This window comes from Cucurbita pepo, chromosome LG11, assembly GCF_002806865.2.
Source record: "Cucurbita pepo subsp. pepo cultivar mu-cu-16 chromosome LG11, ASM280686v2, whole genome shotgun sequence".
Lineage (NCBI taxonomy): Eukaryota > Viridiplantae > Streptophyta > Magnoliopsida > Cucurbitales > Cucurbitaceae > Cucurbita > Cucurbita pepo.
Genome location: NC_036648.1, coordinates 2,506,541 through 2,531,922, shown reverse-complemented (window position 1 = coordinate 2,531,922; position 25,382 = coordinate 2,506,541). Strand labels below are relative to the sequence as shown.

General features: G+C 36.7%; 3 protein-coding genes across 4 annotated transcripts; all 3 read right to left on the bottom strand.

Annotated features, from left to right (window-relative positions):
• Positions 1 to 316: 316 nt before the first annotated feature.
• On the bottom strand, positions 317 to 14,109 carry LOC111805072 (F-box protein At1g78280). Its single transcript, XM_023689945.1, has 16 exons — positions 13,707 to 14,109; positions 12,905 to 13,015; positions 12,686 to 12,741; positions 12,410 to 12,552; positions 11,874 to 12,071; positions 11,563 to 11,762; positions 7,293 to 7,392; positions 6,579 to 7,154; positions 5,716 to 5,838; positions 4,170 to 4,250; positions 3,763 to 4,094; positions 3,438 to 3,665; positions 2,960 to 3,044; positions 1,825 to 2,047; positions 1,308 to 1,467; positions 317 to 640 (listed from the first exon to the last, which is right to left on the bottom strand). Exons 1-16 carry the CDS (start codon positions 13,859 to 13,861, stop codon positions 502 to 504), a joined length of 2,910 nt encoding a protein of 969 aa, XP_023545713.1. The 5' UTR covers positions 13,862 to 14,109; the 3' UTR covers positions 317 to 501.
• A 1,235-nt stretch (positions 14,110 to 15,344) lies between these two features.
• LOC111805073 (serine/threonine-protein phosphatase 2A activator-like) lies at positions 15,345 to 21,817 on the bottom strand. Of its 2 annotated transcripts, none has more exons than XM_023689947.1 (2): positions 20,516 to 21,817; positions 15,345 to 15,692 (listed from the first exon to the last, which is right to left on the bottom strand). In XM_023689947.1, coding segments are annotated over exons 1-2 (1,200 nt in total). In that variant the 5' UTR covers positions 21,715 to 21,817; the 3' UTR covers positions 15,345 to 15,691. The 2 variants fall into 2 exon arrangements, with proteins under 2 accessions (XP_023545715.1, XP_023545714.1); XM_023689946.1 differs by having other exon boundaries at positions 15,345 to 15,639; positions 20,516 to 21,814.
• A 1,190-nt stretch (positions 21,818 to 23,007) lies between these two features.
• LOC111805304 (protein EXORDIUM-like) lies at positions 23,008 to 24,123 on the bottom strand. Its single transcript, XM_023690306.1, has one exon. The coding sequence runs from the start codon at positions 24,086 to 24,088 to the stop codon at positions 23,144 to 23,146; it is 945 nt and encodes a 314-aa protein (XP_023546074.1). The 5' UTR covers positions 24,089 to 24,123; the 3' UTR covers positions 23,008 to 23,143.
• Between the last annotated feature and the right edge of the window lie 1,259 nt (positions 24,124 to 25,382).

Below are 25,382 nucleotides of genomic sequence, written 5' to 3'. Positions count from 1 at the left end.
TATATTCCTGTTCGTTCTCACAATATTGCACAGAACGGTTGTTCATTGTACTGAAGAGGTAAGGTCATGGCCTGCTTCCATAGCCTACAATTTTTGCATTATAGCTCACATGGCCCATGTGAATAATTATTAAGACAAATGGAGTGTTAATATATTTGATTGAATGTTTTGTACAAGTAAACATTCATCCAGACAAATTTACAGCATTTAAGTAATATGAGAGAAAAAAAAAAAAAAAAAAAAAAAAAAAAAAAAAAAAAAAAAAAAAAAAAAAANAAAAAAAAAAAAAAAAAAAAAAAAAAAAAAAAAAAAAAAAAAAAAAAAGAAGACAAAACTCCAAGATGAAAATTCTATCATAGTTATGTATCCCATACCTTATTGATGACAAATTATCGCCTCCGCTCGTGTATCGATCTTATATATAATCGCAAATGTGTGGGTCATTCTTTGAACTTTATGTCTCAAATGCAGAAATGGATCATGTAAGACCCTTATAGTTATTCAATTCTCCCCCTTATAGTTATTCAATTCTCCCCATACTGTTAGCTCAATTTCTTCCCAAGACTTGGCCGTTTTCAGTTCTTTCCATATGCTGGACATGGCACCAAAGATATTCTCTTCATGCAAGATGCAGTAACACCTGCAGATAAAAAACCGTAATCACACCTACTTTCAAAATTTCAACTGTAAAAAGCCACAGAAATAATTCATTAATGCCAGACAACAGACTATGAAACAAACACTTAAAACTTCAATCTTGTGAACCATGGTTATTGGATTTCCAAGTATGGCTTGGACATAGCTAGACATGGCGCTTGGACGAGGCTCTTGAAAAAAAATTAACCTAAGAATTAGAAAAGAAAAATAGAGATTCTCATATAGACTCTATCTTATATATTTGATCATTCCTCAAGTATTAGGATACTATCTGCTAACTAAATCCTTATTAATCATTCATGGCAACTTATTCACCCATGTAGAACAACAAAGTTCTGTTGGCTGTTCACATCCTATTACCTCATTTGTTCTCGATCTTTACTATGTCATGTCATGTCATATGTCATAGAGGTCTACCGGGTGAGAACTTGTCAGACTTAAAAATCAAGGCAACTTTTCATGACAGCATGACTATTACCAAACTTCCTATTTCTTTTACTTATTTAGCTAATATGTAGGTATAACTGAATTTGATTGTTAACATTAACGAGCTGTTGTCCACCAATTACGATTAAAACATCTGCAAACAACACGAGAAGTAGAGAGACAAGATCAACTTTTGTGCATTGTAAATACATCCATTCACTTACATGATACGATACGAAAGTCTGTGTAACTTGTCACCAGAATCAAACTTTTGCGATCCTCTCCCCAGAGGAAGTTTATAGCTTTCCAGAAACTTCTGAAGAAGATTTGGGTTTCCTCTAAATACATCAAGGTATATTGGAATCAAGTCACAGATTGGGTCATCTGCAAAAGAAAACAAATGATTTTTATCATTGTCCTATATACACGACTTGTTTCATTTTTTTTAATGAATTTCTAACCACTTTATACATGACTTTCTAACCACTTTAGGACTTTAAAGAGGGGCCTCATTTCAAGCTTGCTTTAAGGAAAGAAAATTAGTGTTATGAGTCTCAGCTCTTCGGCTCTAAGACTGAAGTCACACTTCTAAAAAGAAAAGACATGGGATTTCTAATTTCATGATCCACGTATAGATATAATCCAAAAAAAAAAAAAAGTAAACTACAAAGGCATGAGACTGTTCATAGCCATACTATATAAATGAACCATGCAACGTTAACGGAAAAAAGAAAACCAAACCTATTGACAAATTGCTAAAATCAAGTATGTAACTCGGACACCAAGATTCACTCTCTTCAATGTCATTCCAGCCATTCTTAGAGCCATTGGAAGGCAGGTAATTATCTCCAGTAGTTCCACCTAAGCACGATTTAGCTAAGCATGGCTTCATTTGAATATTATCATCCATGATATCAGAATGAATCCACGATAAACCCATGCGATCGTTGAGATCATTTTCATCCTGAAATGACATAAACATCATCGAAGGCTATATACACAGTACGAAAAATACCAATTTAAACAAAATAGGCTTTTGACGAACAGTTGACCAATAAAATGACCCAAATCATGTTCTACTCTCTTTTGACAGTTCCTCTCTTCCAGAGGTTTTTATTCCTTATTTTATAATGATGTATGCCAATCTACTAATAGACCCTTCACATTTTATTTATTCCATCGAGGACTATGTAGTTATTGGATTATTGGTTTAACAGGTTATTTTGTATCTTAATGTTGGCAGAGGGTCATTCCCATATGTATAACATGATCTGGATGAGGACTAAAATTAGATACTTTTCTTGATCAGGGATTAGGAAATGGCTAGTGGAGACTCCAATGGGTGGATGGCCACAAGTGGAGACTCTCTAGTTTTGTGCAGTATATGAACATGTTGGTAGCCAAGGTTATTGGGTTTAGCTCTTAGAAAAAACCAACACTCCTAAAGAAATTCAAATCTAGGTATCTCCCAATCCCTCTTGAAGCGTGCAGTGCAACAACAATAGCAAAGACCAAGAAATGTATCTTCTTTGATGTCAAATGGGGCTGGCCACATAAGATCCAAAAAACATGAAACCAAATGGGGCTCGTGAAGATGATAAGTACATTGAAACTTGATTCTCACCGATGCTTCTATCTGGATGAAGTTCTAAGTTTTGTTTTTCATTTTAATATTTAACTTTTAAAATTTCAATGAAGGTCATTTTTTTATTCAAGCCATAAAAGCCTTTATTCTTCTTTCTGCTACTGTGTAATGGTGGTGGATATTTCATCTTTGCACTCCCGAGAGCAGGCTGACCTTTCCATCAATACAATATTCTTTGTCCACGCAGTTAAAAACGTATGAAGTAGCCAGAAAACCTAGTAAAAAGCATACCTCAATTGTCTCAAGCAGCTTTGCCATGTCATCTGGCAAATATTCATCAACTTTCTCAACCAGCGATCTTGGAATAGAAGTACCCCTGCAAAATTTAAATGACTGGTTCAGGGGGACAAATTATATCTTTCCATGGCACGTTAGAATGCTTAATGCTTCGCTGCATCATACAGATACTCTAACATAGATTACATTTATCACAACTAATAGCATCAGTATGAGATATTAACATCTCGACTAGGTGATCCCAAGAGCTTTGAAATAACAACCTCTAATTGAATCTCTACTCAAGTTCAAAAACATTTAACTGCACGTTTAATAACCATTCAGTAAGATCACATCTGCACTCAAATGCATAAAATATTTAACCCAGTCATCAATCACACTTGCAAACACTAAATTGGCCATTTGATCAATGTTTGATTACAAACTAATAGAGAGCGTCAATAAATCATTGAAGTGACATAAGGAGACATACCATTTATTCACGTAATCTGACGTGCTCTTCCTCTTCTTATTTAAAGTTTTAATTAAAACATCCAACTTGGAAGGAATTTTTGAGCCATCAGGAATAGCCTCCAATGTATAGCTAGTTGATGACATTATATTATTAAAAGGTGGATGAGGTAAGAGATGAAGATTGCGCAACTGCTCCCCCAAAAAGGAAGCCAAGTTTGAAGCATCGTCCCATGATAAAGAATCTCTTCTGCACACATTCCAACAATCATTCAAGACTAAATAACGTGTATCCCTTAAAAAATAAGATGAGAAATTGAAATTAAACAAGTAGTTGACGATCCTACAGTTCAGCAAACATCTTCCCTCGGCATCGCTTTGTAATGATATATGGCCATATATTTATTGGTTCAGCAGGATCCATTGGTTCATACATTGGTAGGCCAGCTTTTCTGAATTCAAATTGTTTCTTGCTCCATACACCAAACGCGAAATCATTTGCTTGGTACCTTTCTGGAAGGAGGTTGCCCTTGGCAATAACTTCTGGAATTTTTTTGCCATCCCAAGGCACAATTTTATAATCTCCATTTTCAAGATAAAGAATCCCAGATGCTAAGACTTCAGGAATGTGATTTTTCAGTGGAGAATCCCCTTTACATAGTAGATTATAAAATTCGAGCTGTGAAGTACGCAGCACAGCATTTAGATGGATATACATAATATTTTAGGATAAAAATATAAGTACAATGCCTACCTCAGTGCCTAAACCGTACAGTGAAGCTTCAACACCTTCTTCAATATATATTTTTACTACACGATCATCCATGAGATAAACCTAGAGACAGAGAAACGGTGATCAAAACTTAAGGAATTTCATCCTCTCAGAAAACATCATTAGTTTAACACAAAATGCATAGTGATAGTGTGCTGGCTAGAAATTTAATGCTCAAATGTAAAGAGTCAAACATCTTTAGTTCTTATAAGCAATCATCATAAGTTTATTCATCCCAGTTTGATAATATTCCAAGTAGAATGCAGAACTTGCAATAACCAGTGTCTAATAATCACGATGAACAATACGGAGTAATAGGACAAAAATGGCATATTTCATATCCTAAGTTGTAAAATATATGGCCTGGGTTGATCGGTTCAGTGTCTGAATATTTAAATTACCATCACTATCTGCTACATTTGAATTTATGATCACGTTCATGTTGTACCAGAACTACAAAACTTAAATCAACAACGAATTGAATGGGATTTGGCTGGTTGTGTCTTCTAAAAGAATTACTCAGGGTGCATTCTACATTGTCAATAGCCTGTGAATCGAGAGTTTAGATTTGGACCCCTCAGATTTTTCCATTAAACTGTTTTTACTCTTGGCTTTCATTAAACTCTTGTCCCGACCAGCTTCCTGTTTCGAAGGATTTGGAAAGTTCGTGTACTCAAGAAAGTGAGGTTTTTTGTTTGGTTGATGGTTCACAGAATGATAAATTCCTATGATTGTATACATGATAGAAATGCCTTTCATGCCTTAATCCTCAACAGTATATTCATTATTCTGCCCAAGGTAAATTCAGAGAACCAATGACCACTGGTTTCTTTTTGCTGTAAATTCAAGTAAGTTTTGAGCACCAGCATAGCCGTTATTCAGGGTCCTCGGGTTTTCCCCAAGAAATGTTTAGAACTATACTTTTCAAGGGAAAGGAAAGTTGTTCAGGCAAAGCTAGAGATGTTTGCCATTTCTGGTGTTTTGGTCCCAGTCAGAACAGACAACAGAAAAATAAGATCATTGACCTAACTATTAACACTGGCACAATCCCCGGGCTTCTGGATACATTTCAACTATTTTACATAAGAAACAATTTTTTCATGAAAGAGAGAAGACGATGAAGATATTTGTATTAATTGGGTTGCCTTTATTATTAACACTGACTAAGTTCTTTTTCTAATTTATTCGAGTCTTTTTCGAATGCCATTTTTCTTAATTGTGTTGCCTTCTTAATTGGGGCGCCTTTATTATTATCCCTTGTCATTGTGCATTCATAGTAGAAGTATACATATTTTTAACCGGAAAGGTGCACATGATATTGTTATATGGATTGTACTGCGTTCCAAATATATTATTGAACTTCTTTCATTCTTTTTTCCTTGTTTTGGAGGGGAACAAAGAAAAAACAAAAAGGAAATTCAAGATCATTAACTCAGCCTGTCAACATTTCTACCAAGCGTGAAAACGAAATATTTCCGACAAGAAAGAGAATAGAAACTTGGGGTAGTAAAAAGTTCAGAACACTTACAGGATTACTACCCGTGCCAACAGGAAGCCGCTCATCATCAGAGGGAGAAGACATATCATGATAGGCACAAATTTCTTCAAGGCATTCTAACCATTTTCCCGCATTTATAGCAAGACATGCTCCCTGAGACATTTCAAAGTAATCAATAACTTATAATTTGTTAAGAATAAGTTAAATGAACTTATCCTAAACTATACTTTTAACTGATGAAATATGTGACTAGTAAAAATTAAACTAGCAATAAGGTTAGAGATCCCAAGTTAAATCTCAACAATGTTCTCTTTTCTTTTGTTTTATAATAAGAAACCAGACTTTTATAAGAAGAATGAAAGGATATACAAAGCATACANAGTAGCCTCAACCTATAAGAATTGCTTCCAGTAAAAAAGAATTACACCTAAATGATAATTACAGAGGGCCTTAGAGGGTCACCCCCACAAGGAAGTATTAAACCTTATATTTTCTCAAAGAACATCCCAAGACCGATCAAAACCTCTAAAAGTCTCAACAATGTTATTGCCATAGTTCGCTTTCTTTCAAGAGGAGTTAAGGCTAACGTAAACAAGTAATACACCAGAATTTAAACTTTTTAATTAGGGAGAAAGAAACAAAATTGTTACAAGTGCAATGACCAAGAAGTATGGTTTATGCATGACGTATTATGCTAATTAACATCAGACAAAAAAGGAAAAACACAATCCCTCACGAGTGGGTAAAAAGGAAATAAAGGTCACTAAAGTTGGATCTCCTACAGCTCGCATTAACAACCAAGCCAACTTAATTACAAGATAGTGTCTTATAAAAATGAATAAAAAATGATACTTATCACTATGAATGGTGCACCAGCCACAACAGATTTGTACCTTCCATATTAACTCTCTGATTGCTGGTTTCTCATACCAGAGCTTGGATAACCATTCCCTTAGTTCCCGTTGTCCAATGCAATTGCCTGGGCTCCACGGAGAATTATAATGATCTCTTTCCTTGTCCAAAAAGGAGGCCAAGAATTTTATATCATAGGAAAAACCTTGCTTCCACAGATCATAGAATTTAGAGGCACTGCTTATTGAATTTTGATGAGTTGAATCATCTTCACATTGGTGCACCTTGATCCTTTTTCCTTTCCTTTCAAGGTCAAAATTACTCAAACTACCCTTATCACAGGGAATAGGAGTTTCAGTATCTTCAAATCCATTTCCATCAAGAGCAAGGAATCCAGCACGACAAACTCCCTTGTGACGGTAACCAGGTGCCAAATCCAAGCATACAAATTCAAAGTTGTTGACATTTACAAAATTCTGTGTGACAGCAATTGTTGATTCTAGATTAAGGACACAGTGCCACCAACCACTTGGTACATAGATTGTCTCTCCTGGAAGTTGGGTGCATTCGATAGGCTTATCTTCATCAGCAAGAAGCGGATAAAAATCAAGCCACCACTATATACACATTAGCACAGAGTAAATTTTTATCTTTTTGTTTTGCAAAAAGAAACAGTATGAAAAGAGGGAGGGGCCCATGCAACCACCTTAGTAAAATGTGAAATTAATGATAAGGAAACCAACTTAGGACAATACCTGCAGCGAAGATGGAGTTTCAATATTGACATCGCCATCTTCCTCGTTAACATGGACTGTTACACCTAGAGGCACTTTACCTGGTGGGTATAGTGCCCACCTGTTCAAACATTGTTATACTGCTTTGTGTGGATTAATTCTTTACATTAATGAAAAAAAGAAGTAAATCATCATAAGTTTCTATGTACATATACACAGAAGAAGCACGATTCATAAATTTTGGATGTTCAATCAGATATCACAATGATTATTCTAAACATAAGAAACATTAAGAATGAATGAATGTTTATAACAAATATCCGTTCTTGACACATTACTGGCCAAAAGAAAAGGCAAGGTAGCATCAAAATGTTGACGGCCATGTGAATAGCATTGCCTATGTTTCTAGACGAGATAATGAATTAATCTCCAAAATCATTGAGATTCCACAAGCTCTATCACAGACCTCAGATCCAAAGAAGGTAGTCAAGGAAATGGATAGTGCTACTAAAGCATCCAACCAAGATTATCAATAAATTTCAAAAGGAAGCCCCCTAGTGCAAGGAATGATCTCTGGTTTCCATGCTTCCAATCACTCAATATTTCAAACTCTAGGGAGAAATCCCTGCCATGCTGCCCATACCTCCTTTTCTACACATCATAACTTGTCTGACTTTTTTCAAGATGAATAATCAAACTCTCATTGAGAAAGAATGAAAGAATACAAGGGCATACAAAAAATAACCCACAAAAGAAAGATGTCACCAAAAAGAGGTTCCACAAAATGAAGCAAACTAAAGAAAGAACCTTCAATCAAGCCAAATAAGACTTAATGAATAGTTACAAACCTCTTACCCATTGAAGCCCACAGAAAGATGTTGAATCTAATAAGGGTCTGAACATTACTTCAAGGTCTCTCAAGCCCTCGAAAGACTATTATTCCTCTCCCCCAGGATATCCCACACGACCGTGCACTCTCCAGTCTACCATAAAAAGTCACAAATAGAAGGGCGAAGGAGCTGCTCAAGCATGGCGCCTACAACCCAGACTCAAGCCAAACTCCACGAAAAAAGAACTCCAAATCGCCTACCCAAGGTCACAACTCTAGAAGATGTGGTCAAGGTCCTCATTTGCCTGCCTACAAAGGATACAACATAACGACCCAATCAAATTATGTAACCTTCTTGAAACTCTATCCCAAGGAGTTAACCCATCCATGAAGCATTTGGTTCAAAAAAATTAACCTTCTTTGAAATTTTCACCTTCCATTGCGAGGCAAAGACATCACTTGAGGGAGAAGGATCGACCAAACAACGAAAGAAAGACTTGCAAGATAAACCTTCAGAAGGACAAAAGCTCCAAAAATGAACATCCCTGATCCCTAGACTACATTGGAACTTCTGATTACATATTTAGGTGCGCCTCTTGGAGGGAATTATTGCTCAAGAAGTCTTTGGGATCCAATCATCGACAAATTCAAATCAAAACTTGAAAAATGGAAGCACAGACCCCTGTCTAAGGCTGAGAGGCATACTTTAGCTAATTGTACTTTAAATAGCTTTTCTATTCATAGCTTTTCAGTCTTCAAGGCTGCTGTAATGGTGATTAATGATATGGAAAGATTGTGAGAAACTTTTCTAGGAGGGTGCTTTTTAGTCGGGTAGCCACTTGGTTAAATGGAGTTGGACTTTCTCTACCTCAATCTCTTCTCAAAGGAATCCCTCATCTTCTTCTTTAAGAAGTTACTAACACAAGAATCTTAAAAAGGGACATGTAATAGCATACCACTCAAAACCGATTGGATGAGAGCTAGTCTACCCCCCTTCAGTAAGAAACTTTTCCTCCAGGATGTAAGCCTCTTTCACAATTTACTCGCAACTGGGTCCCAAACGAACCAAGCCTAGACCTAGATACGCCAAAGGAAAATGCCCAACCTCACAAACAACCTAATCAACACATGTATTTAGCTTAACAGTATCACTATTCAGACCCAACAACTGGTACTTGCATCTAGTAATCTTACGACTCAACATAACTTCAAAAGAAAAACCAGAAAGTTGTCCAAGATTGCATCGCTGCAAACTGAAGATGAGAAAGAGACAAATTAACCCTTCCAAAGGTGAACCCTTCAATGACATTACGCTATATCCCTCTTCACACCATTTTTCTCAAGACATCCACAACTAATAAGAAGAGGAAAGGGAAGAAATGGTTCTCTTGCCTAAGGCCTCAAGCCACGCATTTCCTAGCCCCGGAGCATCCCATTAATGAGGATAGCATAACTCATTGATCTCACAAAACTCCAAATTCACGACCTCCATTTAAACTCAAACCCCTTCTTTTCAAGAACTCTAACCAAGAAATTCCAGTTAGCCATAAACTTTATCGTAGTTAATTTTATAAATGACTCCCTTTTGCTTACGGACTCTATAATCCTCGATAGCTTCATTGACAATGTGAATGGATTGAGAATGCGATCTTCATTAGTAACTTTCCTTAAAGCTTCCAGAAGTGGCATACAAATTATCATGATAATGGAGTCCTATAATCACAAAGGTACATGCACAATCAATTGGAGACAAATCGTATGCCTCCTTTCTTCCTTTTTTTTCCCTCCTGTTCTTTGCATACTAGCTTTATCTATGACCCACTCATCCATTTTAACCACTTGAGCAAAAGGTCCTTCTTCCTTCTTTTGATAAAATCCTTGATTTAAATTTTTTTAGACCTGCACTACATTATCAAACACCATTCTGTTGCCACTTTTTCCATTGGAAATCTCTCAACATCTTCCTATAAGCTCTGGAACACCCATGTTCACACAGCAAAAACCGCAACACATCTTCTTACACCATATAAAAGCCAAAACACATTACTGCTCATAATCACTTGTAGTTTGAGAAGATAAAACCGCACCATATAAAAGCCAAAACACATTACTGCTCAAACCTTTCGGAAAAAACCCATTAAAGATTGAAAAAATCAAACAATGAATACCAATATTAAATGGATCTAAATGCACAAATGGTTGTCCCGTCTTTCTTCTAAATAAATCAGATCTGTGATTATGTTCCACGTCTTATTAAAAAGATCACCAGCTATACCGGGAGATTAAGAGGGCCACTATCTTCGATGGCTTTCAAGATTTCATTCTCTTCTAAGGGTTTTTCCGACTGTATACTATTTTCGCTACTTATCAAGCCCCACTCCAAGCCATCTCTAATGGGAATTTGAACCGATCTTTCTTGGTATAAAGAGGCATAAGAAAAACTAAAAGCTTCTTCTACAATCTCATTCTAGATCAAGACTAAACCAAATTTCTTGGCACGAGTTTTTACAAAATTCACCGCCTCTTCTACAATCTTAGTCTCATTTACAAATACATTGTTCAAGGTCTCTTATTCCATCTTTATGCGTGATCTTCAATATGCTTTCGCTTGCACGTGAAATTGAGACCTGGCCACTGCTGATTAGGTAATTCCTTCCGCCAAAAGTCAACCAAGGGAAGATCTTTGAGCTCCAGCCATATATTCAAATCTAAAGGGTATAAAACCAATTTGAAAGTTATCTAACTAATTGAAATCGAAAAAATGATCAGAAGTTGTAGAAGATAAGAGGCCACTGCACACTCAGAAACAAATCCTGGCCTGAAACACTACAAATCTAAAATCCCATACAAGGGAGATATTTACGTTTGACCAAGTGAAGGCCACATTATTGGGAGGAATATCAACAAGAAGACCACCAATCAGACGATTGAAACCCTTCGAGCTTCTAGCATACTGTCACTTGAGGACTTATCCCTAATCCAACACATTATGACTAACTTATGACTAACTTCCCCCCTAAAACAGCCTAATTAGTTTCTTGGCCAAAAAATGTTTATGCATCCCTATAAACTAGGAACAATTCCAAGGTAGAATTGTTAAGCAGATAGAGGAATAGAGAAACCAAATATTCAACTTCGACAATATAATATGGCACAGTTTTGCCCAAAACGTGCACACATAGAATGAACTCTAAACCATATATTGAACTCAACAATATGATATGGACAAGAATTCATCCATAATATGCATATATAGAATGATCCCTAAGCCAAGTATTGAACTTCTGCAATATCAAATGGTCATGGTTTCATACAAAATATGAAAATATAGAAAAAGCTCTAAGCAGTTGCAAATCATCTTTTTTTTTAAAAAAAAAAAAAAAGTATGTTGCGTTACTACAGTAATAGGATTGTCACAAACATTAGTGCTTCTTTGAAGTAGCCATAGCTCAGGAGTTATACCTCTTACGACCACATAAAAGAGTATTCCAGGCACTTGTAAGCGCTGGATCAACATGCCAAGATGCACCGGACCTCTCAGGGCCAATGATAAGCCATCTGAAAGGAGGCCGCTTATCTCCATCCAAAACATCAAAAAGATCTTCTTGAAATAGATGTGGCACGTCATAGTCTTTTAATAAATCTGGTGCAGCTTCCCCAAACTGCACAAAATATGGAAAAAGATGGATGATATAAACTTATTATGTGATGTTAAAATAGAAAAAAGGAAGAAAAAAAAAAACGTTTATATTATTATCATCTCCCTGGACTACCTGGTCATCAAATATATATAAGGGATCCTCATCGTGCTGAAGTTGCATGTATTCCGCATAATCCTTAAATTTCATTGAGATCTTCTTAGCACTCCTTTGAGAGATTTTGAATGCAGTATCTCCATATTTTTGTGAAAGATGGTCAAGTGACCATGTACGCCTGGCTGGCCAAGAATCAACCAAGCCAGAAAGTATAATCTGGCATAAAATAGCCCATGAGATTGACCGAAACCAGATGCTAGTCATGTGAAAAAACCTACCTATTGATGTAGTAGGACCATGGATAAATTGTAACTTTCTCTTTTAGTTTGTTCGTCAATAAAGTGTTTTGTAATAATTGGTTCTCAATTTGTGGGTTGGCATCCTCTATAAATAGAGGATGGTCTATAGTGTTTGAAGGATTTTGGATAGTAAAAATGATTTTTTTGTTTTTAAAGAAACCCTCTAGTATCACATGGCTAAAATGATCAATTTTGTTCACTTAATGTAGCTCAAATAAGATAGGACATGCTAAGATATCAACTAAGTAAACATACTGGTTTTTTCCCATCGAACTCATTCTGGAATTCTTCCAAAGAAAGATCGTTTCTCCTTTCCACATTGCCAGCATCCAAATAAAATCCATCCAGTGTAGTATGGCACCGGTAAAATCTTCGGTATAAGAATATTGAATTGAACCCTGGCCATGACAAGTTGTCAATAATAAATAGAAGCCACCTCAGAATGGAATTCCTGATATCATAACAGGAAGAAAAAAAAAAAAAAAAAATCCCCAAAGAGAATAAAATTCACTTAAACAAAATAACCATTACCATCAAACTGTAATTGCTTTCTACAGGGTTCTTCATATCCATGAGGAGCATTTTCTCTGTAGTGAAGAAGAAAATGGAAGATGAAAACAATGAGACAGAGAATAAAATTTTCGTAGAAAATAAAAATGACTAAAAGAATCTCAACTACAAATGAAGAAAGATGAATGCGTGAAAACAATACAATCAAGGGCCATTCAATTTTGTTTCGCTTAAACATACAAACGGAGTGTCGTTTCCTTCCAGGAACCTTTGTACTGAAATGGACCTTTTACACGGCTAAGGCATAGACTCATCCAGAGTGGTTCCTCATTGCATAAAATGTACATAACGCTGCATTACAAAGGAAACAGATATTAAAGAGCATTCAGAGAAAATACGCATCTACCAGGGAAACCTTCCCCCAGCAGCTCATCTGAAAAGGTATGTATAACCCAGAAACTAATATCTGGTTTTAAGAACTAAAAATAATGTATGAAATGACAAGGTCGCATTTGTCAGATGCCGGTCCATGAAATCATTCCATTCACGTAAAGATGAGAGGAGGGTTTGCATTGTGTTACTACCACTGATGATCTAAGACATATACTTTCGCTAATTTACACCATGGTTTAGTTATAATCCTAGCTGATATGAGCGTGTAACTGGGGACTTGGGAACGTAGATACAGGTTACACCATGGATTGACTGGCTTGCATAACGCAAAAGCTCTAGTTGAAGCTTGGCCTAGTGGCAAATGTCTTTATTGAAACCAATTTTCAATTAGTTCAAAATTAAGTTAAGTTCTCATCGCGGTGAGCACAGTAAATTTCTTGTTCAAATATTTAGATAGAAATGTGTTCTCCACACCAATTTGCATCCAAAAATTCAGACCAATCTATCACGACTGGGTCTTATTTTACAACGTAAGTTATGCGAATTAAGGAATCCTAATTGAATTTCAGAATGGTTTCAGTCAGAAATCATCCAGAGATTGAAAAGTCCATGAATCTCAATACAATCGGCAGAGAAATAGTGAATTGACCTGCTAACACAAGCAAGGCGAGAGACATCCCGAGGAGTAAGATTCTCCAAGATGGTATTGATGACTTCGTCGGGAAGCAGTCGGAGATCCCCCAGAGCTTCTAGTCTGCGATCCCTGAATCCGTAAACCGTAGCCGGAGCTCCAAAACTCTCCATTTGTGCGCACTTTTGGAGGGAATCAAATGCTTTACGCGCCTATGTCCGTAGCCGTTCAAGAAAGGGAGAGCAATAGGAATGGAACCGGTTTAGCATCTGAGACGTTTGCGTAAATGTTAAGCTGACTTTTGTGTAGACCGTGTTTCGTGAGCCGCGTGCTCGGAGAATTTTCCCAGTCCTTCCCACGGCGGCCACGAAATAAACCAAACAAATCTGACGCGCCGCCGTTGGCGAGTTAGCGAAAATATTTTTCTTTTAAAAAAAAAATACATTTATATCCTAATATGAATTAAACTAATAAATTGTATCAAATTTACTTCTTCTACCCTTTAATTAACAAACTCAAAATTAAATCTTTAATTGATACTCTAAATTAATTTTATTTCAACTGATTTAATTTTTTAATGTTGCTATGGACTAATACAAAATTATTAAGAAACCTACCTGTAATAATTACAGATCTAAATAATATAAAATTAATTAATTAAACAAATATTTCATAATTATAATTGTGTTAAATCTCTAATATTTGACAATAATTCAAAAATATTAATCATCGGTTATTTTAATAAATGATTATGAGAGATTTTGGTTTCAAAATTATTATTATTTTATTTAATATATATTCCCATTTGATTTTATTTTACCCTAAAAAATTATGAAAACTAGACTATTTCCCTTCTAATTTTTTTTTCTCTCTCCATAATTATTTATTTTTTATTCTATATTCTTAACTTTATTCCCTAGGAAATGTTTATTTATTTTTCACTTTTTTTCTGTCATCAATATTCTTTAATATCTTTGATTTTTTTTTTTTTTTTTAAACATCTAGGTAATGTCTTTTTTAATCTTTTGATGATTCTAAAATTATTTGTGGAAATAAACATTAATCATTAAAAAAAATACTTCTAAATGAAATCGAAATCTCTGGTGTGTGGAATCAAATATTAAAATAATTTATAATTAAAAGCCTTTAAAATAATTATTACTATAATTAAACTATTTTTTTTTTATCTAAAATCACTCCCCAAATATATCTTCCATCATTTAAAAATAATTTTTTAATAAAAGTAGAGAGAATAAATGGAAATCAATTTTCAAAAATTACTTCTAATAATGACTAAAAATGGCTATTAAATTCTAAGGAATGTTTTAAACTCCTTAATTGCTCGTTTAAGTTTTTATGAACCTGCACACAACATCATTGCAAATATGTTCGTTTCAAATAACATTCATCAACGGGTTAAAAAAGTTTTTAAACATAAGAAATTAAACTAAAAATATTTTAAGCCAAATTACGAGTTTAATCTATCAACATTCAAGCTCGTGTCTAAAAGATCAATGATCTTTAAAGAGTATATAATATATCTCTGAGCTTTTAATTTTATGTTTAAAAAATTTCTAAATTTATAAAATGTCTAATAGGCAACTCTAAACGTAGAGTTTTGCCTTATCAGATAAAAAGGGTCGGAAGACAATGCAATTCAACAAGAACAAGCACAAAACGACAGCATTCTACAAGAAAAAGTACAAAATAGTTTGAGTTGTGCAAATATAATAAATTTTAAGAAGATTTCCATTTTCATATCTAGGCGACATTGTAGTTTGAATGTTTGATTTTCTTATTTGGATTCACCAAACTTAAGAGGGCACTTGAGCAAGACTAGCAGTTAAAAGAGTTAACAGAAAGTACATACTTTCCCGGTTTCCATGATTGTTAGCAGAAGTAGTTTGAAGTCCACAAACAAAATGCACAAATGGTACCCTCATCTTATTCCCTGTCAGAAATTAAGGAAGAAAAGGTCAGAATGCCACCTGCGAGAGCATCCTTCTGCAGAAATCATAACGTTAGTCATTAAATTATTGAAAATAGAATAGCAGAAAAATTGAAGAAAGAAAAAGAAGCAGAAGGATGAGGAGGAGTTGAAGGAGAAGAAGGAGAAGGAAGGAGGTGAAGATAAGGAAGAAGAACTCGTGACGGATAAGATTGAAGCTTAGGTCTCCAACTACAGTGTAACAGCCCAAGTCCACTGCTAGCAGATATTGTTTTCTTTGGGCTTTCCTTCAAGTATTTTAAAACGTGTCTACTAGGGAGAGGTTTCCACGCTCTTATAAAGAATGCTTCGTTCCTCTCTCCAACCGATGGGGATCTCACGTGACTACGTGAGGGGTCTCTTGGTACTGCTGATATTTAATAGCAGCTCTCTTGCTCCTTGCATCAACAATATCATCTTGAGAATATTCCTGCTGCCACGCTGTGTTTGTAGGTAAGCTCAAAACCCTTTACAATGGGACAAAGATCCCATTGGGACGACCAAGGAGATGGATAAGTCGTTAGAAATTTCTTCCGAGTACAAACATTTCTCCCACCTGGTCAGCTGGGAATGGACCTCTCGTCCTATTCAGTTTGGGGGGCTGAGAATTGGCTCCTTTAAACAAAGAAATAATGCTATCATATTAAAATGGTTGTGGAGGTTTGCTCAGGAGGAGGTGTTATGGAAGAGGGTCGTAGCTAGTATCGGCGACCTTGAACCTAATGATTGGGCTACTTCTGGTCTGGTCTGATAGGAGGCGTTATGGATAGGGGACTTCACTCTTGAACATGACTTATCAGATCCTTTCAGAATGTCAGATGCAACTACAGCTAATTGCTACAACAATGAGAATAATGGGTGAGATCTTGGTTTCTCTATCATCCGGGGTTTTTATGTTACAATATCAGCTGAGAATATTGATGTAGCCAAAGTGTTCTTCCTTCTCCAACATTTATATTTTCAGTTCTTCAAAGCATTGAGAGACTAATGCAGTGTATCACAATACAAGACTATAAATAAATGGCAACTTCTTGCCATATCAATAACAATTTTTTTCCACTTTCCCGATCTTCTGTTTTTTCCTCGCCCTTGTCACTACTTCCTCCCACCAACCCCACGAGTCTCACCACCACAAATGAGAATCAAGCTCCGCAATGAACTACCAAAATGATTGAAGGTCAATTTCTTATCCCCATATTTTATAGAACTGTCATTTGCGCCCTTAGACACTGATTGGCTAGGGGAAACACACAGTCCAATTTAAGAAAAATAATATCATAAAACAAGAGGAAGAGAATTAAGCTAGACTTTCCAAGTAATGAAGGTAAATATCTTCATTGTGCCCCGATTATCCTTGAACCTGTTCAGGATACCTTAGTCTTTTTAACGTTTTTAGGATTAAATAAAAGTAAATAAGAACAGAGGAGAAAGGATTTTTCTGGTGCAGTGGTACCAAAAATGGGTTCCTCTTTCTTTCAATGATTATGTACCTTATGCCTTGCGGAAATATAACAAGATCAAGGATGAAAATTAGAGAATAGAGAACTGGGTAGGAACTAGACTAGAGACTACGGCTAAGCTCAGCTGACAAGACACAAAGAGAAACTAAACTAGTCCGATCTTCCTAACGACGACTTAACCCATTCAACTGCACCATAGTTTTTTTAAAAAAGACAGGGAAGAAGCCTGCCAAGTACACATGTTTGATAGTTAAGAAAAAGGCCTGTCCTCTTTATGCAAAACTAGAATACATATTAGATAAACATCCGAAGCAGAAAAGCACTTGATGGGACAAGGTATATATCGCTAAAGCTAACCCAAGCCAACATGAAGCTTCTGTCAAGAGAGTTCCAAGAAGAAGCAACAAAATAAGTGAGGTCGGAAGATTCAATTAAATCCTTAGGCTCACCTTAAGAAAGCTCACTATTCCTCTTTAACTATACACCAACAAAGAGCTTCGCAAGCATTCCAACAAAGAATTTATGCCTTATTACCCACTTCAAAAAGTGCCTAACCTTTTAATCTCATCTCATCTTTTCTGCTAGGTAAAAAAGCAGAAAAGGATTAGTACATCAAATATGTACAACAAATCCTCGATGATATTTTGACTCATCAATGGTTTAGGAAATTTATATTTCAAGAAGCTTTGATGCAGGTACTAACAACTATGAGGAAGACATCGACAGAGTAGAGATGAATTATTATCACTGGCAGTCCCACTTGAGACTCCAGTTGCTAGGGCTTATCAGGAATGAAACTCAAAAACACCCTTATATTTTGGGAACCAGTCATTGAAATATTTGTTTGAAATCAACAAGCTGAACAAAGGCCATCTTATCAGCTGGAAGACAGATTTTTAAGTTTGAACTCAGTTAATACTTTCAGGTTCATTTCAAATCTATGATAGAGCCATGGAAAGGAAATAGTACTCGCTTTGATTTCAGCTGAAGGATACAAGACTCACAAACACTCAGAAGGAATCTCTGCAAAAGAACTAGAGCATGCTCTCTAGTTTCGGCCACTTGAAACCTAAGCTCTTTTCTTGTTCAGTAGGTGAATAATTCGGTGTCATATTCTCTTCACAGAATCTACTAGCCGACTGACTTCACATTATTTTGCTGACTTCACATCTAATTACAAACTATGACAAAAGACACAACTACCCCAAGCAAATAGTAGCAAATTGCTCCCCAAGTCGCCATCAATTACTTTCCTCCTCATATTTTGTCATCAGACGTATCAAGAACCAAAATGTAAAGGAAGGCCTCAACAACTTTTCATTCACGACATCTCATCTTCAACTTAGAGAAAGTCCAATTATTCAACAATGATTAAGCTAAAGCTTACTTAAACATTTGTCACAACCATACAATTCAAATAGTTAACAACCAGATTCAGAAGGGTAAAGATACAATTTAGACAAATACAAAGTCAATAATCCTAATGGAGATCTTAAAAGAAAAGGAATAAACCAACTTGAGCATAGTTCAACGAGTCACATTATTATAACATCAACCAAAAGATCAGAGGATGAATCCCCGCCCCACATATTGCTGAATCTAGTGTGTAACAAAAGAAAGAAATTCTTAGCAAAATAAAAATGCTTTCTTATTTTCCTTCCAATATCATAATATTCGAAACAACGGCCTGATCCAACTAAATTTGGTTGATAAGGTAAAAATGGTAATATATTATAATCTCAGGTAGGTGGTTGCTATGAATTGAACTCATTCCTTCAAAGTCTTTGGTTATTTACATTGGTTATTTACATGGGACCTTATTGACCACTAGGTCAACCCTTGGTGGCTTATAAATGAGGGGAAAAAAAATTAGGCTAACCTTATTGTGGTTCTCAACTAGGAAGCAAAGACACTATGTTTTAGACAAAGTGTCCACGATGGACACAAGTACTTCGAACCCGCTCCAAACATGTGTCCAACATGCTAAAAAAACATGTCTGAATTAAATATCTTTTTTTCTAATTCCAGACACTGATTTGGAAAAATTTTAACCTAAAGATTAAGGGAAAAAATAGAGATGCCCTTAAAAACTCTAATCCTTATATATGGATCATTCATGAAGTATTAGGATGACATCTTCCCCTAGTCATAGCCAACTAAATCCTTTTAAACCTTTTAAGTTGTAAAATATCATTAATTGACTTAACTTTGTATGTATTCTATTTTTATGTTAAACTTACATGCTTTATCCATAAAGAAGTATATTAATATATGAATAGATACATACATGTATTCTAAAAAAATATGTCTCCAACATGTTCGTGCCCTACTTGTTTTAGAAATTGACGTGCCATCATATATGTGTCATGTTAGTATTCGTGCTTCTTAAATTCTCAATAACAAATGTGTAACAGTCAAAACCCACCATTAGCAGATATTGTGTTCTTTGGGCTTTCTCTTATGGGCTTCCCCTCAAGGTTTTAAGACGCGTCCGCTAGGAGAGGTTTCCACACCCTTATAAGGAATGTTTCATTCCCCTCTCCAATCGATGTGGGATCTCACAATCCACCCACCGCTAGCAGATATTGCCCTACCTCCTTGGGCTTTCCCTGTTTCATTCCCCCCTCCAACCAATGTGAGATCTCACAAAATGAGTCTAGTGGTTTCCATGGTGTTTTAAAATTATAAAATGGAGAGCTATTTGTAATCAAGCCTACTTCTGGACTGCTGCTGGATACATCAACCATTTACCTTCTTCTATAAACTTTTGATAGGCATAGTAATTCAATTTTTAATCAAAACATGAGTATGCATAAATAGGACAAAACAGAAATATTTTAATTGGTTGAATACCGAACAGTATAACTAAATGAACGCAATGGAGAAGTAATAGTAGACATCAAACCTATAGGTTATTCTTGGAATAAAAATAAAGCCCAGTACTTAATGAAAATTCATCGTTCAATATTATGATTTTTTTCTTCTTGTTCCGTAAAATACCAAGCTTTCATTAAAATGAAGGGAAAAAAAGGCAGGGGAAAAAACAAGAGGTGCCCACCTAGCCTAGGAAGGGACTCCAGTCATTTAATATCATGACTTATTTATGTTTACCAATTCATACACTCATGTACATACATAGTTTCAATAAAGAGTATCTTACACCCAAACATCAATGTGCTCTCACATTGAATTCCAAACAATGCAAAAAGCTCACAAGAAGTTCATAAGAATCCTTAATTTCCCCAAAACGTACCACTGAGATATGGCCACAGAGATGTTTTTTGGCATGAAATTTCTATTCGTGTGAATTATATTGAGTGAAAACAAAACAGAAATCAATGTAGTAAAAACATGAAGAGAATACACCAGAGAGTCATTACCATTTGATGAGCGATCCGAAGAGAAAATGCTGCATGATAGGAACTTTCTCCAACACCTCCGCTTTATACATTTTGAGCAACCCACTGTTCACCTTCTTCCAAGCAGGAACCCCACTGATATCATCCAGCAAAGGAGAGTGCTCCGCAAACAGACCCTTCTTCACTTTCTTCACGAAAGCAATACATGAGAGATAGAGATACTCAGCAGAAAAGTTTTCCAAGATATCCGGATTGTGAATGGACTTCGGTTTCATATATTTATGGTCAATCAACTGAGAGGACCCGAAGATGAAAGGTAAAAAGTGGTAGTCGTCAAGACCCCAAACCCCGTGCGATCCCGCCGGCTCCAAACAATAAACCAATTGCAACTTTCTCATTAATTCCAGGTACTTGACGAACACTCTAGCCACAACAGCGTGATAATCTTCTTCTTTAATAACCCCCAACCTCGCCATGCAATACAACCAGGCAGCGAAATTAGTTTCGTGGCCCGTGCCGTAATCGATACGGCTCGAATTTCCGAAGCTATCAGTGAAATACGGTACTAATTCAACAGTGGCGGATTTCTGATCGTCGGGAAGCAACCGTAACATGAAATCGTCGCTGTTTTCGACCAAGCGAGAGTGCCAAGTTCGATACGAAATATTGCCATATCGAGCTGCTTGCTCCGTGGGAGGAATTTCATCGACCCAATCAATCAAAGTGCAAAGCATTGAAATAATGGTATTCACGGTGTCCGATTCATGGCAAGGATCAGATATTTTGTGGCCACGCATGGATTCAGAGAGGGCGACAATAAAGCCTAGGAAATTCTTGCCGGAATCAGAATCGTTAAAGCTACGGATATCTTCAGGCGATTGGATTTTCTTAGAAGGAGCTTGAAAAAGAAAAGGAGGCGAAACGGGAAGTACCTTCTCCGAGTGAGGAACCGGAGAGAGAATTATGGCTTGTCGAGACTGTTCATTCGGAGGGAGATTGACAGCCGGAGCTCTAATAGGTCGATAGTTTGGAGGCGGTGAAACTTCCGACGACGACCAGGAAGGAGGCGGCGGAGCAAAGGTGGTAGGACCGCCGCATTTGCGGCAGGTTCCACATGGCGCAGTAGAATCAGCATGAGCGGAGGAGGAAGAAGAAGATGGCGCCGGCGGGCACGAAGAGTCCGGCGATAAAAGGGTTTGATGACACTGCTGTTGTTCCATTGCTACAGAAAGTGAGGTTGAATCCGATTGGCGATGGTCAGTCAGATCAACTGGTGAAGCGAAACAGAAGGTGGCTCTCTACTTCTGGTTCGGATTTTGATTCTTTCGAGCCGCTGGCCCATGAAAGCCTTTCCAAGCCCAATCTTCTAACCCAGATAGCACCATCGATGCAGCCCGCCCAATGCAACTTCAATTATAAATAATTAATTAATTAATTTAAAAAAATACGTTTATCTCGAACCCTTTTAATTTTTAAAATTGGAAGATTTTTTTTTTTTAAATATAATTCTTTAATTCATCGACTAAAAATTTAATGTCTCTGTTTATTAGCTAAACGAGCTTGAAGCTAGTGCTCACATAGAGCTTCCTAGAACAGTCTCTACGTGTTTCAGATGCCAAATCTTTCCATCGATTGCTTATTTCGCCTCTTTCGCCGTCAAAGTGCGTTCGTTCATCGATCAGTACTCCTACAACTTAGATGACAAACCACAGCAGCGAATGAAGGGCTAAATTTTCTCTCGTCTTTCTCGCTCATTTTGAGGATCAATTTTTTCTATACTGTGTCTGTGCTAATAGTTAGATTCTAATTCGGCTACCTTTTCCACTCATCTAGGCAGAGCATCAAAACTGAAACGATTGCCAAGGGAGCTTTATCACACAAGGTATATTTTGCCCCTAAACCTATGTAAAGATCAGTTACTAGACTGTTGCACTTTTCAAGGTCGAGTCAGAGCAACCGCACCGAGCCGATCCAATCACCCAGAAAAAAGTCGAGTTGTGCTTATTACGATTACACAAACTCACTTAAAGGCATGAATACGTAAGGTCAAGAGGTAGCACTAATCTTCGAAAAAAACAACTTAGTCATAATCTATTGCCTAAACTTGATTTATGCACGATTAAGGACCATGGTTTCAATGGACTATCCAATTTCCACTAACTACCAGACCAACATAAAAATAATAGCAGATGACAAGACCAACACAATTAGTCTCGAGTGAATTGACATAACGTGTAAATGACACTGAAAAACAGAATCAGTTCAAAATTCTTCATTTATAAGTTAAACACACAAACTTCCAAAATTATTTTCAAATAAACATTCAAAATTCTCTTAGATTTTGACAGCTAGATTCCACTCGGTTGGTTCAATTATTCAACGAGATTGGACCACGGTACACGTTCGTAATCAAGAGATGTTAGAACTTTAGCTCTACACATCTCTAATAACCTTTGGGTTCGTTCGCAATTATAAATTTTTTAGCTCGAGTTCAATCGTACCGAAATAATTCATTTGAAAAGCAAATAAAAGATATATTTTTTTTTTGCCATTTCTATTATAATCCTCGAAGAACAGATCCTACAAACAAATGAAGAAATCAACGAATTTCATATCGTATCTCATAACTCTAAAATTTTACAAAAATCCTCAAACCAACGTCGAGCAAGCCGCCGTGGAAGGATCATACAACGCCGGCAGCAAGTACTTCCTTCCATTAGCGCCATTAGCATTATAGCTCCCGCCGGTAATGGAGTCCGTCAACAACTCCCCGGCGTAACCAGGATAAGCCCCTTTCCCATAAACGCCGGTACAGGCCGACGCCGCCTCCAATGGAGCTTCCGCCGGGCCTTGAAAGTAGCCATTCCCAAACGGGTTAGTGACAGTCCCAGCCAAAAGACTTGCAAGGTTAATTACAACACCGTCCATCCCCACATCGCCGTTCGGCGCAATCAACGGCGGCGATTGTGGTCCGTACATCGGCTGGTGAAACGGCCAAGCGCATTGCCCTGGACATTGGGTCTCGGAATTCCCAACCCAAATGTAAGCAAACTTCTCATTTTTACCCTTAGCGCCGCCGTGGGATGCAGAGCCGTGAGTCCCACATCGACTCATACAGAACCCATCAACAGTGACATCAGAAGCCGTCAAAACGACATTAATCGCGTTTTTCCGGTCACCCATTGAAGCCAATTGAACGATTTGCTCGTTGGTGAGCGATTTCCCCAACGAGTAATTCTCATCGAGAATTTGCCGGCCAGAGGTCAAAAACAGAGGAGTCGATTTCTTCTTAGAAGACATTGCGTAATACTTGTCTGTAATCTTCCACCATGTGGTGACCGACGGCTCGCCGACCTGAGACCGGGAATACGACAGGGAGTTCACAAAATCGGAGACGATCGCCTTCTGGGATGGCTTGAAATTTCCATACCAAATCAGATTGACACTGATTTTGCCGGAGAGAAGAACGCCGTTGTGGTATTTCAGCATCTGATCCTGAACGACATCGTTTAGCATCCGGGATGCAGAGGAGATTTGGAACAAGGAGATTATAAAGAGGAAGGGAATCATTGGTGCAGAGGAAAAAGACGCCATTTTTATGAACAGAGGAAGAAGATGAACTCTGTGTTGTGGATGAGAAGATGAGAGTGGAAGGGGGTTTATATATACAGGTGGAAATTTATTTATTTTTTAATTATTAATTATTATTTTATTATTTTATTTTTATTTATGGAAATAAATTTGAAAATTTTTGGTGGGTTTATTGAAGTGCGTGGACAGGAAGCTGAGGTGGAAATTAGCTTCCCATTTACGATTGCTGAAAAATTAGTCAGCAAGTAAAGAGAACAATTCCCTAGGCAAATTTCTTTTAAGCGCGTGTACTATACGCGCTTCAGTTTGTCGTAAAGTTCACGTTACCATTGGAGCGTGGATTACACGCGCTACAGAACTCCGTGGGAGGGGAAAGTAAAATTTCCGGATTTTAAACGAAAACGTGTGTTACAGCGGAGAAATTATTTTATTTTATATTTTTTGTTCCGTTTTGGTTTCGCTACGGAACAAAAAGCATTACAGCTTAGATACAGTAGGCATGACTTTTTAAAAGGTCGAGAATACCCTTGAGAGAAAGGTTGGAGGTAGGGGCAAAATGGGGAAATTAAAAAAGGAAAATTGACAGGCTGGAGGCAGTGCATGAATGTGTAAATTCATCATCGAGAGGCGTAAAAGAATCCAACTGGCAATCGGTAGTCGGTATCCAATGGTAATAAACACGTGACTTGCACGTGATATTTGACGCTCCCAGTTTTTGGTAATTTAATTCCCTTGTGATAATTCCACGTAGAGCCTGTGGATTGGCTACTCTGGTAGCCGGTAACCCCTTCCAGTGAAAGTCTTACTGGACCTCCCAGCTGGCAATGGCCAAATAATTCTCAAATTCAAAACCTAATTTCAAAATTTCCTTATTTTTATTTATCCTGTAAAAAAAAAAAAAAAAAAAAAAAAATATCTATCAATTTTTACATTGTTATGATTTATAACCATAATAATTCTCGAGTAAATCGTTTAAATTTTAGAATAATTTCAGACTAGAAATCAAAATAATTCATAAATTCGGAGTATTAAATGCTACACGAAAGAAAGTAAATCCAAACTGAAAGTCCCAACAAAATTGGGTGTAAATCTTATCCAAAAGAAGACAGTTATCCTGCCAACCTAACATATGAGATTCCACGTACATGCGTGAGGAGAAAGGTGTGGAAACCTCTCTATGTTCCTAGCAGACACATTTTCAAAAAGAAGTCGAAAGTCCAAAAAGGATAATATCTATTATCAATAGACTCGAGTTGTTATAAATGATATCAGAGCAAGTTAGAAGACGATGCATGAC

Excerpts from the sequence above, each read along its gene's own strand:
- LOC111805073 (XM_023689946.1), bottom strand. The coding sequence starts at position 21,714 with ATGGAACAACAGCAGTGTCATCAAACCCTTTTATCGCCGGACTCTTCG.
- LOC111805304 (XM_023690306.1), bottom strand. The coding sequence starts at position 24,088 with ATGGCGTCTTTTTCCTCTGCACCAATGATTCCCTTCCTCTTTATAATC.
- LOC111805072 (XM_023689945.1), bottom strand. The coding sequence starts at position 13,861 with ATGGAGAGTTTTGGAGCTCCGGCTACGGTTTACGGATTCAGGGATCGC. Across the intron at positions 13,016-13,706 it reads CGCCTTGCTTGTGTTAGCAG|CGTTATGTACATTTTATGCA; the intron begins GTCAATTCACTA and ends TTTGTAATGCAG. Across the intron at positions 11,763-11,873 it reads TATATATATTTGATGACCAG|TTTGGGGAAGCTGCACCAGA; the intron begins GTAGTCCAGGGA and ends TATTTTGTGCAG.